Below are 20491 nucleotides of genomic sequence, written 5' to 3' on the forward strand. Positions count from 1 at the left end.
ACCTCTACACAGAACTTTTCCATTTTTTATGTCACTGCCCCAAGATCCAGGAATTTTGGAACATCATAAAATCTACATTACCTTCACTCACTTACACAGCTGACTGTGCACTCTGGAATATACACAACAGTAATGGACTGAAAATTGAATGTAAATAACAGACTTCTATTCTTGGTGACCGCTCTTATTTGATACACCCTTACTACGAATGGTACGTTACAGGTTATCACACCTGCTCCACATGTGCTGCACAAAAACAAGTAGCAATTAAAAGAAACAAAAATGTCTCAAAATATGGTGACCCTACATTCACACTTTACCCAGGACGACAGAAAATATTTTTCAAAAAGAGCTTTCAGCTTACTTCCTGGTACATTTTAAAACTACTGACTGGTAGGACTACCTTTTAAATTTCAGTGACATACAGTGATACTCTATATTTTGGCGGCATGGCAGCACAGTTGCTAACACTGCAGCCTCATATTGCTAGAGCCATGGGCTCCATTCCGACCAGGGCGCATCTCAGTGAAGTTTGCATGTTTTGCCCATGTTGTTTGGGCTACCTGGATGCTCCTGGTAGGTTACTGTAAGTGTGTGTGCCATCTGGCAAATGTCAGATAGCCAGTGGACACAGGGCCATGCTGTCAATGTACACTTTTTTTTTCTTCTTCCAGATTCATCGCTGCCGGCTGTTGGCTTTGAAAAAATGGTATGCGTAGCCGCTTCTTCTATGGGCCGACAGCCGCTAGGAGAAGAAGAAGAAGCCCTGTGTCTGCAGCTGGGCCTGTGTACTTTAAATGCCAGGGATGATTTTTAGTCCCAGTTTGGCCCTGGCTGGGAATGGGTAGAAAATTTAGACTTGATATGAATGATTAAACATAATGTACAAGGTCTGTGCAATATGGCGGTGCTACATACAGACAATGTTTTTGTAATGTTACATTATTTGGAGTTTCAGTACTTTGAAATAAATATATCACAGAGAACAATATTTCAGTGTAGGATTTGTTATTTAGTAAAATGAGAAGATCAGAATACTTTTGCAAGGAACCGTAAAGTAATAATAATGATACGAATTATAACAATAATGTCGCCTGTTATGCATTAGCATAAAGTCAGCTATACTTTTTAGTAGGGAATAATACGGCATGTCTCAATAGCAGTAAAGTTAAGCACAATAATAAACACTAGGTGGCAGTGAAAACACAGTCATAACTTGAGTTGTCATCCAAATGTATATATAAAGCAGTCCCGCTCTACTTCCTTCCTACACTGCATTAACGATGATTGTTAGTTATGTTACTCTTTTTAGATGAAGATAATCACGGTTTTGTTAATTCTATATTATTTGAAGTGAGATTAAGCAGCTAGATTCAATAAGACTTTTCAAAAGAATCACTTGATGCAAGGTTTAGTGATGAAAATAGCAGTGAATACCCATGTAGAAAAGTTCTTAGTATCCAGCTGAACTGCATAATGAGGACACATACAGTCTGCAGCTGATGTAAATGTGTTCTCTACATTTAATGGGATGCAGACTTGACCCTGTTTCTGTTTTGTTGCAAACCCCAGAACCATGACGCATATCTGCCATGGGACCAAAGAAAAACAAATATTCTAAATTAAGCTCAAAAAAAGAGCTAGAAACAAGACTCCACACTCCCCCACTTGTCATTAGCCCTCAGCTTCTAATTCTTGTGGTTGATGACTGATAAGAGAGGTAAAATTAGGTCAGACTGTGGGGTATGGAAAGAAAATATCCTCTGGTAGGGGTATATTCCAGCTGCTGGTTTGGTACTATCTTGTTACACTTCACAATTTATTACAGTCTAAAACTAAACATAAACTGACTCAGTGTCCCAGATATTGACCCAAAAGGTCCTTCACATTCTAAAGTATAATTACAAACTATTCCCTTCTGCTTTCTTCTTGTATAAGCTGCTCCATATGGAATATTGTGGCTTTATGCCATCCCCAGTCCTGTGTCCCCAATACAACTTTCTGTTGCAAGAAAAATTATGACCGGCATCAGTCTTAGTAGGAGTTCCTCTACCCCATAAGCCCAAGAAAACATAAAGAAATACAAAAGAGAAAAAATAAAAATAAATTAGTAAAGTGAAAAACAAGGATGGGAGAAAAGAGAGAGAGATTGCAACAAAAAAAAAAAAGATAAAATAAAATAGAAAAGAGTAGTATCATGAAACAAAAAGAAAAGAAAATAAGGGCAAAAAGGAACTGGTCTCTAGTGATTTGCTTCCCAGATAGATGCAGTTACAAATGTGCTCACATCATGAGCCATTGCCGGCTTTGTCACAATAAAAGCAGAGTGGTCTTTTACCCTTACCCACTTCCTGCTGTCATTTAAGTATTTACACCATAAAGCGGATTTGAATTGGAAGGGAGACAGCGTCATGAGTCAATGGGTAATGCGCCCTACTATAAAAAGAAAACTCCCCTGCCCATACAATATATTGTTTTAGATAAAAGCAGCATTGAGGAGATTAATGACGTTTTGTACAAAAATAAGAGCTTGTATCATCTGAAAAAATGTGCGGCTCTCAAGATGATACTCTGGCAACAGATCATAAACAAAATCAATACTGTGCGTCCCATATGTCACAGTGTTTAGGAAGGTAAGAAAGGGTGTCAGAACTTTCAATAGAATAAATAAAAGACATGCTCCAGGTAAACCAGAGGCATGCCAGTGGCAGGAGGATGACCAGAAACTAGTGGCATGGGCTGCATAAATGTGGCGTAGATTTAGAAAGTTGGAGGGCTGGACAGTGAAACCACAGCCACATGTGCTTCACCCACAGCTGACGCAGGTATCTCATGTTATCAATTATATTATGATCACAGTAGAAGTGCCTTCTCTTCTCCTGACTTCTTGTCCACTCCCACCTCATCAGTCCTACATGTCCTTGTATTTTATCTTTTGCATATTGTAGTCTAAGTTGTAGTTTATGTTTGTTCAATACATTGCCCATGCCTTACATGTTAGATTAAATATTCATATTATTGCATATATGCTTGGTAAATGGTCTGTATTTTGCCTTTGCTTCTTGTGTATTTTGCTTGGCAGTCCTCGGTGATATATGTACTCTTTTTGTTGTACCATACAAATAAACAAGACTAGCAATAACAAATATTTTTCAAACATTATCCACTGTATAATAGGTGTAAAAAGGCTACAAACCATGTTTTGTCTCAATGTCTTAGGCTAGGTACACACTGGAGCATTTCCGCCCAATAATCGGGCAAATGAGCCGTCACCCGACCGTTTAGTCACATATCGTGTATATACGTATACAACGATCTAAAGTCGGCTTGAAGTTCCGATCATCGTTTGATTAGTTTGGTCGTACTGTTTAATATTTTCCAACCAATCACCTTCCGATCCTGCAGTATGTATGCACTTACACGACCGTCGGTCAATAGTGGATCTCAGTGTGACAGGTCATGTCCTCTGTCATCTCCCTGCAACCGTTGCGTCCCTGTCTGCACAGTTCCTACCAGAGATATACTAATACACTGACAGCACAGACCGCCTGACAGCACAGACACAACAGCACTCAGACACACTGACGTACCTCAAACAGCTCCACTCACTTGCCGACAGTGTCAAATCAAATGACAGACGAAGAGCAGCTATCGTTATAAAATCATTATAGTGTGTACATGGTAATCGGCATGCTGATCGGGACCTTTTTTTTTTATGTTGTTGCTAAAATTGGTGAAACTATCGCATCAGGAGAATTTTCTTGCAGTGTGTACCTAGCCTTACTGTATTTCTCTTCCACAGACATTGAACCTGAACAGCCTCAGGGGGTAACTGAAACACCACCTACGATGTTCAATATCCGGGAGGTAAAAAGGAAGCAGTGAGCCCCCTAAAAGCAGCACACACCAATTTAACCGACATGGAATTATTAATCCAGCAAATGACACAAAACACACAGATCTTCAGCACTTCACAAAATGCACAAGCCCAGATGTTCTCCACCCTGGTCAAAAGTGAGTGTGCTAAAAGAAATTAATTCCCAGTGGCATGCCACAGCAACAAGGCAACAGCCTATCATTCAATATTTGCTAGACACCTGAAATCAGGGATCAACACTAAAGGTTGACCAGTGGCACCATGAAAGAGCCACCTGGCACAGGTGTGGGTGACCCTACTGAAGAGGTTGCACCTCCATTTTCTCCAACAACCATCACCATTTTTCACCTCCAGCCAGGTGTGCCCTTTAGAGATCTAGGCATTATAATCCCCCATCTCTGAACTTCTGGGCTTCTCTGTAGTGTAGTTCAGCGGTTCCCAAAGTGTGCGCCGCGGCTCCCGGGCGTGCCACGGCGCTGTCACAGGGGTGCCGTGGCCAGGAAAAAATAAAAAATAAACTTTGCTGGGAGGCTGGGAGGAGGATGCTTGGTCCCGGGGCGCCACCAGATTGGTAAGAAAACAGAAGAAAAGAGAGAAGAAATAGAAGAAAGAAGGTCAAGTATGGTAAGTAAAGAATTGAAGGGGATATAGTAAAAGGAAACAGTAATGGAGGGGCAAAAGAATGAAGGAGGGGGTAGTGAGGGTGAGGAGGGGAAGAGTCAGGATGAAGGCGGGCACAGAGTGTGTGGACGAAGGAGGGCACAGAGTGTGTGGACGAAGGTGGGCACAGAGTGTATGGACGAAGGTGGGCACAGAGTGTGTGGACGAAAGTGGGCACAGAGTGTGAGGAAGAAGGGCACAGAGTGATCGTGAAGGGACACTGTGATGATTTTTGTACATATTGTTGTTTTATTTTGTTTGATCTTATTCCTTAGTATTAGCTGTAAATTATTCTTTGACAGAAATATAATTGAGAAAAATATATATAAATATTCTTTTTCCTTGGATATATGTGTATTATTTTTGCATACAACTTACTAAGTATTTCTGTCCTGACCTAAATATTTATTACGTTATTTTGACCCAAATACTTATAAAACGGGACTGCTCGGTAATTATGTTGGATGGATGCCTTGAAAAATTGAGGAGACTCTAAGGGTGAAAAAGTTCGGGAACCACTGGTGTAGGGTGTTATTGTCTGGTGATCAACATAGAGTAACTACTAAGCAGGCACCTAATTTGAAAGAGGGTAGATCTCGGCATTACAAAACCCCTACCCCATCACTTCTTAATAATTTCTGTAGTGTAGGAGGTTATGGCCTGACGATCGCATATAATCACCAAATAACTATTATGGGGGCACCTTAATTAAGCAAGGGTGCCCCTGAGTTTCTAGGTGCCATGATGGGCAAGATAGGGCACTTTGATTGTCCTCACTCCCAGTCCCCTGGCTCTTCATTATTTTTCTGTAGGCGGCGAGCAAAAAGGCGCGGCTTAATGGTGTAATTGCACTTCTACACAATAATGTATTTAAGCCCTGTCCACCACCAACAGGAAATAGCTGCTGGGGAACAGGCAAGTACAATTTTAACTTCTTTGAAATCCCTGTGTGCTAAGGACGAGTCTTTAGCACTGAAGGGGTTAAATAAAGCATGTGATGTACACATTATTTATGGGTTTGTTTTTTATCAAAGTCATGTTGTGTTGCTGAGGTCTAAATGTAAAATGGGTTTTCGTAATTTAGATTTAGGGGGGAGTCATGGCCTAGGCCAGGGGTGTCCAACCTTTTAGCTTCCCTGGGCCACATTGGCAGACGACGAGTTGGTTTGGGCCGCACATAAGATACACTAACAATAACGATGGCTGATCATCCAAAAAAACATAGAAAACATAATTAACATATATATATATATAAATAAATAAAATCACCTTATACTTACCTTTCAATCGCCCTGTTCAAAAAATCCTCTCTAGTTATTATACTATAATCACTTCTTGTATTGTTTCGATGCAGTATCATTTAAGACAGGCATTGTATATCAGGGTGCCCTGACCAGGCCTGCGGTACCTGACATATACACCACTGTGACCCCAAATTGTGACCTGTTTTGATAATTACACCACTATGTTAATTAAGGGATAACAACTTATAATGGGCCAAAGAGAATAATATATAATGCCCCATTAGTAATACAAGTAGAAGTATGTAGCAGGGAGATAAGGTCCATGATGCTCCAGGACCAGGTGACTTGTATTCACTTGTCAGCATCCCTTGAAATAATAAAAAAAAATCCCGCTTAACTTACCTTTTAATCGGCTTGTTCTCCTGTCCTCTTCTCTTCTTTTCTCCAATTCTGTGCTGCTGATTGTTCTTCTCGCGCGGGTGACTCCTCTGTGCTGCGCTCCGCAATGGATGTTGAGCGTGATGACATCACGCCCAACATTCACTGCGAGCACCACACGGAGGAGGAGACAAGGGAGGGAGCCGGAGTACCAGCTGACGTGACCGCGTGACCGCAAGGTAAGTAGTTTCTTTTTTTTTTTGCAGGATTTTTTTTTCCATTAAGAGCGCTGCCCCCTTGCCACAACCAAAACTCCTTCTGGGCCACATTTACAGACGTGCTGGGCCGCGGGTTGGACAACCCTGGCATAGGCAAACAATTCATTTAACTTCAACATCACAGCTGACCAGTATTTGTATGTATTAAAGAGCAATGTGTATATATTGTTTTGTATCTTAACTTGAAACATGAAATTCCACGGTTGACAATTCAGACCTGAAGCATTTTTGGCTGTAAACTGTTAATTATAACCATAACTATGAGAAAGTTTGTAAAACTTACATTTTCTTGTGTAATTACAATTGAAGTATTGCTGAATAACATAATTCCTCATTTTCTGCCCTTTTTCCGTGGCCACAGATTCTGGATCATTATCCTAGCCTTCCTCAGGAATAATCTCCTCTTGATCTGTAGGCAGCCTTTTCGGTATGGCTATGTTATGAAAAACTGCACACAGAGCAATGATATGGCACAGAAACTTCAGCGCCTGCATGAAGGCTCGCCTGCATGAAGGCTCCTCAAGAGCGATCCAGACAACAAACAAGTCAAATGTTCTCTCTATTATTGATCTGATAGAAGGATGGGCTGAATTGTTGCTCCGTTTCCTGTAATGAAAACAAACACATTTTTTTTTTTAAAAAAATGACCATGTTGTACCATTGGGGTTGTATGTAAATGAATACAGATAGGGCAACAGTTATGGATACAAATTCTAAATAAATAAAAATCCTAGAAGTGCCCCACAATAGTAGTTCTTTTTATTTTCTTTATCGTTGTGGATGCATGGTGAAATCAGGATGTTTACAATATTTCTATAACCAGTATGGATAAACTAGCTCCAGTGGAACTATATGTCTCAGCATGTCTTGTCAGTGTCTATTATGACATGCTGGAACATATAAAAAAAACAAAAAACATACTGTTTAATCACGGTGGGCCTGATTCATTATGGCAGGCAATGCAGATACGTGCTATATTTTGAATAAAATCACTCTGAACATGCCCAGTAACAAACAATACGTCAGAGAACGCAGCAACGTCCAATTCATCTTCGAGCGCAAAGGACCCTTAGTACAACCTACCATTTCAGGGGTGGAACGGGGAGTGACTGGGCGTATGAACATAGTCAATGTGCAGTAAGGGTGTGCCAAGCTCAAGTGCACGCAGCATCTGATTTAAGTTTTGGGCATCTTAAAGGTACATGTTTTTCTGTCGTATCACTTGCACCAGCTACAGGTCGAGTGTAAGTGCCGATTACTAGTGATGACAGTCGAATAACATGCTAGAACATGTGTTTGCAATCAGGAGCAAGTGTAAAAATGCATTTTATGTACACTAGATATTAATAACATCCTAAAAAATGTATTTTATGGAGAAGAAAAAAAAACAAGAAATAAAAAAACACATTCATCAACAGACATAAGTTTAAATCTGCTCCATGTTGAATATGGATGTACGTATGTATGATTTATATGTATTTTTAAAAATCGCACAATACATTTCTTTTGCGTGCTTTAATGAATCAGGCCCTGTAATTATAGTTGCCTGTAATGTATGTGTAACACTAGTCCCTAAGCATAGATGTTAAGCACTAGTCTTGCTCTATATAGGCTGATCCATGCACAAGCTGACCACATCCCCTTCAGCAGCACACAAATGCTTAGTGGCAGCTCCTACTTTTATTTGGGCCCCTGCTTTTGGTTTCCCTTGCAGGCTCTGCATGCCCCAGTCCGACAATGGGTGTGTATGCGTTTATGAGATAATACATTTAAAAATATGTCTTATTAGCGACTTCTTCCTTTTTAATCTTATACAAACCTGCTAACTTTAGTTTGCCATCTAATAATTTATATACATGGTATGGGGAAAACAATATGTACATGGTAATGAACAGCAAAAAGTACTGCATAACATATAGCCCCATAACCAGCAAGATCACATTCACAAATGCCCACAATATATGATTGCATGCCACCATAATAGCTCGACTACATTAGCATTCATTTAAGTATAACAGCCCCATGATGACAACATATACAGCCCCAACATACTACAACAACTTAACAGCCTCAATGCTTGTCTAGCAGGACTCACCCGTGGCTCGAGACAGCTTTGGTGCTACCTCCATGTTCACTCTGAACCCAGCAATATGAAGAAGAAACCTGCATGGTCATTTGCTGCGTCTCCTATATAATGAACGGTTTACTGGAACTCATCATAATAAATGTTCAGATGCTATCTAGCGGACAGTTGTGAGATACTGCACAGGTTCTCTCTCTACAATGATTCAGCTTTCTGTCACTGAATGCAGCATGCATAAGAAAAACGGAGAACGGTGTATTGGCTCATGTCAGAGCAGCTCTGAGTGGCATTTATGAAGTGCAGTGTGAAAGGAGGCTTGTACAACCTATGCCTTCCCAACTGATTTGCTGAGACTTGTAGTTCCACAACAACTGACGGGCTACAGGTTGTCTACCTCTGGTGTTATGGGGAGAACTATAATGTACTGTTAAGGTGCCACATGTTACATTTTTGAGTTTAGACGATATTCAATTAAATTAAGGTATATAAACAGATTGAATTGCTGTGTGTGCACACAAACTGGGTACACACCTATGCAATCGTATTTCAGATACAATTTCTGCAGCAATTTTGCCAACGATTGAAAGTCCCAATGAGCATACCGATTCATGCGCACACACCACAAACCTAAAGATCTGTGATCTTTATCTCTCATAACCATCTGCTGAAAAGATTGTGGCTCTGTGCACACACAACAGATAACTGCCTACGCTACTGGTCGTGGGTGTGTACACACTTCCACATTTGCCTGACATCCTGGCACAAGGTTCTGGGCATGAAATCAGGTGGCAAAGGCACGTTTTATTATTTTTTAATAAGTAGCAATAAGTTTTGCAAGGGTTTAACCACGTTGAACCACAAATTTAACAATGTGAAGCAACAGAGAGTGGTCATTTACATACAACCCACGTGTATGCTTCCTGGAACAACAAGGTTTTCTTGTTAATGACATTTAAGCATGCTAATAAACATGTAAGCATGTATCAGGCCTAATGGATTAATCCAGTGGTTCCCAAACTTTTGTAGTTCGCAGTACCCTTAGGGGGGTATTCAATTGTCCGCGGGTTCGAGCGCGGGAAAACCAATACCGTTAATACGTTAATCTTTCGCTGGATTTCAGCTCGCAGCTCCCTGAGCAAGTAAATTACCGTATTAACGGTTTTTCCACGCAGGATTACCGTAATAACGGTAATCCTGCGCGGACCGCGGGATTTTCGCCAATCCCGCAGGCAATTGAATATGCCCCTTAGAGTCTCCATAATTTTTTGAAGGCATCCCTCCAAAATAATTACCGAGCAGTCCCATTTTATAAATAGCTGGGTCAAAAAACGTAATAAGTATTTAGGTCAGGAAAGAAATACTTATTTAGTTGTATGCAAAAATACACATAAATCCAAGGGAAAATATTATTTTTATATATTTTTTTTTCAATTATATTTCTGTCAAAGAATAATTTACAGCTAACTCACTCTGTGCCCCTGCATCATCTTCACACACTCTGTGCCCCCTCTGCATCCACACACTCTGTGTCTCCCCTGCATCTACGCTCTGCCCCCTCTGCATCCCGCCATGGACAGGGAGAGGAAAAAAAAAAACAAAACAAAAAAAAAAACTTACCAATCCGGCGGCGCCTGGGACTCAGCATCCTCTCTCCTGCCGCTTGTCAATTAATGTCGGGCATGATGACGCCCGACATTCAGTGAGAAGGAGGGAGGAGGATGCAGGGTCTCAGGTGCCGCCGGATTGATACTTTTTTTTGTTTTTTTCTCTTTCTGTCCACAGCACCACTGTGACAGCGCCGCGGCGCTCCTCGGTAGCCGCGTGCACAGTTTGGGAACCTAAAGATTATTCTAGTTTGAACCATGCAAAATATCCTGCGTTTCTTTGGGGCACATTTATCAATCTTATCATAAAGTGAAAAATAGTTTTCAATCCTTATCGCATTGATAAGGTTTGAACTATTTCTCACATTTATGAAAAACGCATCACCAGACACAGTTCTGATAAACTGCTGTTTCTGTGATAAAAAAAAAAAAAAATCACACTTACCCCGCCTCTTTGGAACACGATGTCTATGGATCTCCTCCTGGTCATCTTTTTTTCACACTGGAATTGCGCATGTGCAGTTCTTTGAACTGCACATGCACACAGACATCTCCGCTCTATCCTGCAGAGAGCGAGCGGTGAGTGACAGGGAGGGATCATGTGATCCCTCCACACATGCGCTCTTCGGAGCAGAGCTGACAGCACTGAAATCTTTCAATTATGATACATTATCACGACAAGTTACCGAAAAAAAACTTTTTTTTTTGGAACTTGTTAGATTGCGGTTGGGAGTAGTCACCATACTGTAGAATGGCGACTGCTCCCAAAAATGAAAAGGAATGCAAAGCAGCAGATATCCACGATAACTGCTGCGATGCACCCTTCTTAAATATGTGGGACACACAGAGGGACCTGAATTTCACGGTAAGTGCACGATCATTATTTGCTAAATATGCCCCTGTGAAACTTGTCTTTTTTTTGGGTGGGGGGGGCGATATTTTTCCAAAATGGTACCTGAACCAGGCTACATACAACTGCAATTTGTGTAAGGAACACACTTTTGTGTTCATCAAATGTTAAATCCGAGATCCTGTAACGGCTATGGCGTTATTGTTGTGCCCCCCCTGTGACGGCAGGCCAGAGCCGTAACTTAGAATTCTAGAGCCTGAGGTGAGAAAGACAAATGCTGCCCTGCAGCCCTCAATTTTAACCAAATGAACCTAAAATATTCCTAAATTACGCCCCCTTCAGCGTTGCGCTCTGGGCGGTCGCCCCCTTCGCACAGCCCTAGTTACGGCCCTGCGGCACGCAAGTTCACCGGGAACGGCTGTAGTGAGACAAGATACCGGCCTCCCCACATTTCGAGAGGAGAAGGAGGAGTGAGCAGAAGGGGGGTGTGCGTGGCGGATGCCGAGAGGCCACAAATGTGGGTATATCCTATTTTCTTCATGTTTGTGATGGCCTAGCACAAAATTTCCTTTGCACTGCACCACACCACTACACTAGAAACTGCCCACATAAATACAGTGCATTCAGGGGCAGTCCTCTGGTAGTGTTTGCCCATACCCACCAGCTAGCCGGGGCAACAAGGTCTGTGTATTCAGGTTAGGCCCCGGCGGCACCCTTCACAGCTCAACTGAACTATTCCTTTAGAAACAAAATTTTCTGAATAAGAAGCTGGAGCATGAATAAGCAGTGAATGAATGCATTTAATACACAGACTAAAACAAAGGTGGGTTGGCTTCACTGAAAAGTGAGAGTGGTTGCTCATAAAGAGAGCGTGATTGGGGAAGGCTTGTGCAACTTAGAGGCGAGACTTATATATCAGGAGAAATGATGGGAGGTATGGAAGAGTAACACAGATAACACTCGGTAGTTACATCAATTATATACACCTTTTGGCTAAGGTCAAATGGGGAAGTGAGGGTGCTTTGCTGTGTGTAGGCCTTGGTTGAGGCGACAGAACTCGGAGTCAGAGTTTGGGTATTGATCGAGTAATATTTGGGTACGTGTATGAGTAACAGTGGGTGTTGAATACCATGATGATGATGAGAGGTAGCAGGTGTCCTTTTAGGAACATCTGATCGAGAGAAAAACGAGTTATACCAAACGTGAATGTTTGGGGAAAAAATAAAACCATCTACCCATTGCTCTTGATGTAAACTGCGGAACACTACCAGAAGTGCCGGGACGTACCTGGTTGCAGGCTGTGACGTAGGTAACACAGGAGCAGTTCAAGCAGCTGCTACGGGAGCCCCCATTCCTGCTTGTCTGAGCATGCGCAGTGAAGCCCTGCTTGGGCTTTAAGAACTGATACAGCAGAGTGGGTGGCTTCTGGAGCGGATGGCCCGGCCTGAACACCCCTCCCTCCATTCAAAATATAATGTATCCATGATGCCGGTGATCCTGACAGGTATATATATATATATATATATATATATATATATATATATATACCTGCAGCAGGGGAAGAGGAGAGGGCCCAGAAATGCTCGTCTAGCTGCCTGATAAGAACGTCGTAGCCCGTCAATACAGGGCGATCGCAGGCTTCTGTCTCACCTTCCCTGTGTAACTGTCCTTTCCTGGCTCGGGAGTCGGGTTAGTTTTCCCTGAGGCAGACGGAAGTGGCACAGGATGAGGCACGGTAAGCCTGGCACTCAGCTACAACAGCTGTTACAATGAATATAGCACTATTGTTGGGCAACCTGCGAGGAAAGCATGGCTCATCTGGGCTTTACCTGGGACTATCAGCGCATCCCGACGGTCACCCTGGCTTACACCACCGCCTGTGTGATCACCACCGCTGCTGTGGTAAGGGGCAACACTGTCACCCGCTCTGCCACAGGAGACAATGGAAACATTCAGCTTCATAATATTACTATAAATGCATAAGACACAAACAGGGGGGAGACTATGTTTTAAATTATTGCTGGGAGCAGTTAAGTACAGCCCTCAGATTTCAATGCAAGTCTGATTTTTGTAGGGACAGCACATACATAATTCTTTAAGGTTCACACATAAGGTTTCTCTATACTACAAGATGAAGGAACAATCCAGTTAAACATTTTGTATATCTGCAAATGAATCCCCGATGACTGAAAATATCAGTATCAAAGTTTTTTGATTCTTGCTCAAAACAAAGCAGCTTTATACATCTGTGATAATTTAATATCATTAATATCTCATCTGTAGCAAATGCAGCTCATTACTCCTTTCCAGCTTTACATCAATCCTGACCTAATCTTCAGAAAATTGCAGGTGAGTCTAGATTTATTCATAATACATGTAGTTTTGTGGAAAAAAAAATTACACAAGTCTTACACATTTATACACTTCCTAGGGTGCAGACGGCTGCCAACCTTCAATATAGCAGGTGGTAAAGCCAGAAACAATATCTACAACGAAGAAGGAAGAGGGCGCCTTATAGTGTAGTATTTTGAAAATAAATCCTAATATAATAGGAGATAATGGTTGTGTACCAATATATGAATCAAAAAAGCACATTTATGTTATGGTCCCAAACTTGAATCTTGATGGGCATCATAACATGGCAATAAAATAGAAATAACCAAAGATAACGTGATATCATTTTAAAAAAGAGTTAATTATAAAAAGAAAGAAAAAAAAAAAGCTCCCACCAATAGTGCTTAAGCGTACCAGAGAAGAAAACTTTGTTCATCTGTATATATCCTGGGTACTGCTATGCATCTTGGTGTTTAAGGGTGCCTCCAATAAAGAAAATACAGAAACCATATGGTGAAGTATTTTTATAACAACTTTATTTTAATCACACAGGTATATAGCTAATACACTCACAATGTAAAATATTAAAGTATGTAGTCCTAGAGATGTAGTCCAAGTAGTTTGTGCTGGGATTCACTGTAAATTCACCCTGGGTTGATCCCAACCGTTCCACTACACAGAAAGACATCCAAAGGGACCAATGCCAGTTTGAAACAGAAGATCCAATTGTCAAATGGCCTCATCCAGTTTTCTCCTGATGAAGTTTCGTTTAGAGATGAAACGCGTTGACAATTGTATCTGATCTTTTGTTTTAAATTGGAAATGTTTGGTTCCTCTATTGGAGGCACCCTGAAACACCAAGATGCATGGCAGTACTCAGATATACACAATTTTCTTCCCTGTTTGGAATTCTTAAGCACAATTGGTGGGAGCAGATTTTATAATTATCTATTATTTTTAAAACAATATCACACTATCTCTGATTATTTCTATTTAATTGCATATGTTACGGAGCCCATCAAGATACAAGTGCGGAAGTATGAGACCATAATATAGATGTGCTTTTTTGATTCATATATTCGGTATGCATAACCATTATCACCTATTTAAATTTATTTCCTAAATACTGCATTATTAAGCACTTTATCCTTCTTCCTTGTAGACACGTCGTTTTATTTAAAAAGGAGCAAAGGGCTCCTGAATCAAAACAATAAAAGTAAATGCAATGTCTTAGCCTGAATTTACATTGTAGGTTTGTTAAAAAGTTGAGTATAATAAGGTATTTCATCTCCCCTCCATTATAAAAGGCAAATGTCACAAAAGCAAAGTATGGTATGTTTGAAACAGGTTCTAACAGGGGTTACGGTCCTTTTTGTGACTACACCATCCTTTGCAAAGCATTTCTGTGAATGGAAGCCCATCACCCAGCCTTCTTTGTCCAGTTAAACTGCACGGAGCGAACCTCCATAAAACCGTAAACTTTTGCATATGTCATCTAGTCTGGCTTCTAAAAGATATTTCGGATAATGCACTTCCTATAATTAAGGTCCCTGGAAATTAGAGGCCAGGGGCAGTTCTATGACCATATAAATGTAGATTGCTTTCTTTCACATAGTGTGTATGCTGTGTTTAGCAAAATAAATTAATAAAAAAAAAAAAAAAAAAACTTTGTAGGATGAGTGTACAACAAATAAAAAGCTCCACGGTCAAACACTCTAATAATTTTCAGTAATGACTTTCTTTAAAACATTAATAAGCTAATTAACTCATTTGTCTTCAAACACTGCTAAGTTCTCTCCGTTCTGCCAATGACCGTCCCCTCCTCCCACGCGTGTATCCAAGACTTTGCCCGCGCTGCCCCCCTCCACTGGAACAAGCTCCCTCCCTCCATCAGAACTTCCCCATATCTGTACAGTTTCAAACGGGCTTTAAAAACCCACCTTTTTCTTAAAGCCTTCCAGTCTCCCACTTAATTTCCTACTTTTTCTTCTGCCTCTTCCCCTCTTTCCCCTTCCCTTATCCTCCATCTTCCCCCCCGTGTCTCTCTGTCTGTCTACCCCACCCCTTAGATTGTACGCTCCTTTTGAGCAGGGTATTCTCTCCTCCTGTCTTCACCACTGTTAACTCTGCTCTCCAGCTACTTAGCCCTCCTCCTTGAGGACCCTCTTCCCGCCCATCCCCTCTCGCTCCCTCCTCTCCCCTTGGGGGTCTCCCTGTCATCCGTGCCTTCCCTCTTGGACTCCGTCGTTGGCAGACCTTCCCCTCTCCCCTCCCCCACCCTCTCTAGCTGTGCTTTGAGCTCACTGAGTTACTGTGCTTATTGTTTACTGTACTGTGCTGTCTCACCTCGTATTGTAATTTCGTTTGTCCCTGTACGGCGCTACGGCCATCTAGTGGCGCCCTATAACTAAAAATTAATAATAATAAAGTTGATGTCCTCACTATCTTTAGAAACTGCTATAATGCCCCACTGTGGTCCATGAGGACTTAAGTTGAGAAGGACTGCTGAAGAAAGGTTGATGGTTGTGTGTCTCAGTCTTGGACCACACTGGGGCAATGTAAAGCCAGAGCATGTATGATTGTTTTGCAACAGAAATGCTCTGTACACACTGCACTTTGGTGGATCCACATGCAAGTATTAACAGTTATGCTCATATAGGGAAGAATATGTCATAACTATTCTCCGTTTCCAAAACTACCCTCCCGTTTCTTAAGTCCACTGTCTGGGTGCCATCTTCAATTTATATCACTCCCCACATTTAGGCAATCTCTCAATCCTGTCCCCTCCACCTTCTCTCCAGGATCAGACCCTTCATCACCCTAGATCAGGGGTAGGCAACCTGCGGCTCTCCAGGTGTTGTGAAACTACAAGTCCCAGCATGCTTTGCCAGTAGATAACCAGCAGAGAGGTGGCAAGGCATGCTGGGATTTGTAGTTTCACAACACCTGGAGAGCCACAGGTTCCCTACCCCTGCCCTAGATGTATAAAAACCACTCATCTACTCTCATTATCTACCACCTTGATTACTGCAACCTCTCTCCCCCACTTCACTGTTGTCACTGCCGCTGCTCCTCTGATATATTATTTTCATTCATATTCTCTCTTTTTTTTTCCCTAACACAAAGTTTTTTATTTTAACTTGGGGTCCCCTTACCTCCTATGCAATATAGAGGGTAGTGCTTTGTATTAATATGCACAATCACAGTAGCTACTGCTTTCAATTGGAGTGTTGGGTAAGCAATAGAAGACAACCCTCCCACTAACCTGAAAATCAGATGTGCATAAACTTCCAGTATCTGAGCAGCAGAGTGTAGGTGATACAGTCCTTCACAAGCATACAGGAGTCAATCCTATCAACTTTATTGCAAAAATGTAAATTGAAGATGACATAACTTTAGACCAGAAAAATTATTTAAAGCAAGAAAATAATTCAAAGCTGAACCCGTACAAGAAATAACTTATTTATACTTAATGCATTTTTAGAAAGGAGGCCTGGATTGATGTATATCAAAATTGGCATGGCAATTTTGCCAATGGCACTGTCCACTCAGATTGAATGGACAGTGCCATTCTATGTAGAATACAGTTCTTTAGCATTGCTTTGAAGAAAAAGAAGGTGGCATCAGAAACATCCTTAAATCCTTGATTGAAAGTTGGCCAAGGAACAGAGTGGGCTCTCTGGCTTTACCTGTTAGCACTTCTTCGTAACTGGTGATCTTTTGTTGGATGCAGAGACAGGTTTTGCTAATGCTGTCAGTGAGAGCAGCGATATACTACCCTGCTAGTTTACATAGACCACAGCACTTTATGCCATAAAATGATAAAAATAAATGTGTAGTTTCAAAAAAAAATTATACAGATTAGATATAAGTACTTTAAATTATGTCCAGGGTGTGCTGACATAGTAACCTAGGTGCATGTATTTATACAGTGTTTAATAGTATAGTATTTCATACTCAACTCTGGGGAAAAAAAAAAAACAGTTCATTTTTGTTCAGACAATAGACCACACAGAAGAATGATGAAATTCCTGAATCCTATAAATCACAAGAACCTACATGATATTCATGATGATTTTACATTTGTAGAAATTAAGGGGAGCTAAACTCATTTCATGTATATTAAGTATCTAATAAACAACCTTTGTTGACCAGGAGTGTTATTTTAATCCCAGCATGAACAGATTTTTAAAATGATGTTAGATTGGGTACACCATACAAGCATTATTATGACAGTACCATAGTCATTAAGAACTGTAGCCTTTGGACAACCACTGAGCCATTGGTTTATGCCAGAGGTTCCCAAACTGCGCCTAACCTCCCTGGGGGACCTCGGCGATCTCACGGGGGGGGACTATTTGGTAATTATTGTGACTTAGGTGTGTCTTGGAAAAAATTATGGAAACCCTAAGGGTGCCTGTACTGAAAAAGTTTGGGATCCACTGGTTTATGCTGTATTCAAGAGCTGAAGGTCATAACTATTAAAAATAAAACCACCTATCCATGTACCTTTTCTTTTGCACAGATTTGGAGACTGATAACCAACTTTCTCTTCTTTGGACACCTGGGGTTCAGTTTCTTTTTCAATATGATTTTTCTGTATCCTTTTTCCACTGGTACATATCTAACATTTCAACTAAGCACATACTTACATAAATAAACGATTAAAACATGTTCCTATTCATTCATGTATGTTAATATTTATTTATTTTTTTTTTTTAAAAAAAAGTTATACAACTGGACAATTTGCATACCTATAACTTTATATTAATATATTTTCAACATAAGGTATGCAATACTGTTAGTTTGTTGGAATTGTCATTTTTCTGGGGGGGTTTTTAATGTATTTTTGAAGTTTTGTTTGACTTTACAGCCAGTAAATAGGCTGCAATGTTATAAAAACAGTACAATTTTGTGTTAAAAAATACTGGATTAAAAATCAAAAACACACACCTTCCATTTACTTAAGCGTGAAAGAAATGCATAGTCCTCTGTTATAAGTGTAGCATTGTTTCCCTCTCTTATGTCCTATAATGCACAGAGATGCAGAACAGGAAGTTGCCCTTCTGAATTTAGTGCAGTGTTTTGGTTGTTTTATCTGCTTATATGATATATTGTGCAAAAGACTCCACTGCTGTTAGTTTCCTTTACAGATGACTGCCTGCAGGTACAGATACAGCAAAATGTTAGAAGAAACTTCTTTTAGAGGCCGCACAGCAGATTTTGTATTTATGTTTCTTTTTGGCGGACTCCTCATCACTGTATCCTTTAAACAGTTATTCGTAAACTAAACATAAGCCATAGATTGCTGAATTTCACATTATTTTGTATTTAAAAAATAAGGATGTTTGGACACTAAATTTGACACATATCAGGTTGTTACTGTAGAAATAAGAATGTACAGATGGCATATATGCTATATATGAGCTTCTTTATAATTGATACAACAGCTTCTCTATCCATAAAAATGTAGAACCACCCAAAACAAGAGAAATGGAGAAACATGACTTGTAAGGATACTAGAGTTTAACACCAAGGGGTAAATGTATCAAGCCGAGTTTAAAAAAACCAATCAGATTCTCGCTATCATTTATTTAGTACATTCTACAAAATGACAGCTAGAATCCGATTGGTTGCTATAGGCAACATCTCCACTTTTCAAACTCGCCGGAAAACTCTCAGCTTGATACATTTACCCCCAAATGTGCATAGCAGATGAGCAATTTGTCCAACATTTTTTCAAGGTAACCTCATAATTGAAATACTTGATATTTATAGCTAAAGAAGTAGCACTCAAATATTATTCTGAAATACTGATTGTTGTGGCTATGTAGGGTGTTTGGACCATCCGGCTTGACTGCAACACTGTAGCTGTAAAAATAAACCATTACTTTAATGCTTCATGGAAGTCTCATAGCGTGAGGGAACCTCTGCAGTGGTTTCATGCCTGCACATGACACTCCTTAACATTAAACAGCTTTTTGGTCTCTTGGCCGGCCTCTCGTTCCTGGGTGAGGCATTCACCCTTATGTTGCTATATGTTTGGTGCCGCAGAAATCCTTTCATTCAAATTAATCTCTTTGGCCTTCTGACCTTTCAAGCGCCTTTCCTGCCCTGGCTGATTATGGGCTTATCCCTTCTAAAGGGTAGTTCCAGCCTTGTTAATTTGCTGGGTAAGAGAATTCACCTCATGTTTTATCTGATCTTGGCATTTTGGCCTATGTACATTGATGAGGCCTTTAATCATCACTGCACAGTAAAATTAAACTATATCTGTACACTCCTCATACTTCTTCCTTTTCAGGCATTGCAACTGGACACATTTACTTCTTTCTAGAAGATGTTTTCCCAAATCAACCTGGAGGGAAAAAGCTTTTAGTTACCCCTGCACTTTTGTGAGTATCATAAACCAAGATAATGACGTCCTCATTCCAGCTATTTGTTTATATTTCCTGCTGGCAGAAACTCATTGTTGGCACAAGAGACATTATTTGTAGAGACGTTACAGTCAGCACATTCTGTACTGCATAAGGATCTACTATACAGAAAAGGCATGACACCGAGAACATATAAAGTGCATTTACATAGGGCAATTTAATACAACTGCTTTATTCTTAGCCTTCTAAAAGTTACTTACCTACCAGTAACTATAAAGCTGTGTAATTAGTGTCTCATCAACAGTATTGCAGTAAATCGATAGACATGGCAAAGCATTCAGATACACCAATCTTAAAGTTACTTACTTCACCACCAGACACTTACAGTTTACTTCCTACATAGAGCTCACCGATTCTGATAGCTGCTTATTCAAATCCTGCAAGAGAATAAAATTAACACACAGTGGCACAAACAGGTTAGAGCTATAGAAAGGGGCCTTGAGGGAAGCAATCGCACGCACTCCCTTGAAAATGCTGCAGTAGGAGTAAAAGTTGCATAGATTAAAATATTAGATTGTAATGTCCACATTTGAGCAGTTTTGTCTGTGTTCTCCAGAAAGCAAATATTTGATGATCCTCATGCCGATTTGAACTACAATCCATTACCAGAGGACATGGCAAACAATCAGCACAATCACCAGCTACCTCGAGTGGACCATGACTAAAATATGCTAGTGCTGAGCTCAAGATTCCTGTACAACACTGTTTATATACAATAAAAGCTCTTTCTGGCAGTTAAAAAAAAT

General features: G+C 40.5%; 2 protein-coding genes across 10 annotated transcripts in view; one reads left to right on the forward strand and one right to left on the reverse strand.

Annotated features, from left to right (window-relative positions):
- LOC142160758 (solute carrier family 2, facilitated glucose transporter member 11-like) overlaps positions 1-12343 on the reverse strand; it is an 88558-nt gene extending 76215 nt beyond the window's left edge. For 4 of the 5 annotated variants that reach the window (XR_012693298.1, XR_012693301.1, XM_075215752.1 and 1 more), the window contains exons 1-2: positions 12262-12343; positions 6721-7043 (exon numbers count right to left, since the gene is read on the reverse strand). The gene's annotated coding sequence lies outside the window, so the exon portion shown is untranslated. Of the gene's footprint in view, positions 1-6720; positions 7044-12209 lie in introns of all 5 variants that reach the window. The other variant, XM_075215736.1, reaches the window with a different exon arrangement.
- A 168-nt stretch (positions 12344-12511) lies between these two features.
- Positions 12512-20490, forward strand: DERL3 (derlin 3). 5 transcript variants are annotated; one of them, XM_075215827.1, is made up of 8 exons: positions 12513-12709; positions 13258-13323; positions 15760-15939; positions 17834-17907; positions 18476-18569; positions 19286-19481; positions 19613-19703; positions 20302-20490. In XM_075215827.1, exons 3-8 carry the CDS (start codon positions 15880-15882, stop codon positions 20408-20410), a joined length of 624 nt encoding a protein of 207 aa, XP_075071928.1. In that variant the 5' UTR covers positions 12513-12709; positions 13258-13323; positions 15760-15879; the 3' UTR covers positions 20411-20490. The 5 variants fall into 5 exon arrangements, with proteins under 5 accessions (XP_075071903.1, XP_075071928.1, XP_075071937.1 ...); XM_075215836.1 differs by having other exon boundaries at positions 13285-13323; XM_075215802.1 differs by lacking the exon at positions 15760-15939 and having other exon boundaries at positions 12512-12876.
- Position 20491: the final 1 nt, after the last annotated feature.

This window comes from Mixophyes fleayi, chromosome 1, assembly GCF_038048845.1.
Source record: "Mixophyes fleayi isolate aMixFle1 chromosome 1, aMixFle1.hap1, whole genome shotgun sequence".
In the NCBI taxonomy this organism is placed as follows: domain Eukaryota; kingdom Metazoa; phylum Chordata; class Amphibia; order Anura; family Limnodynastidae; genus Mixophyes; species Mixophyes fleayi.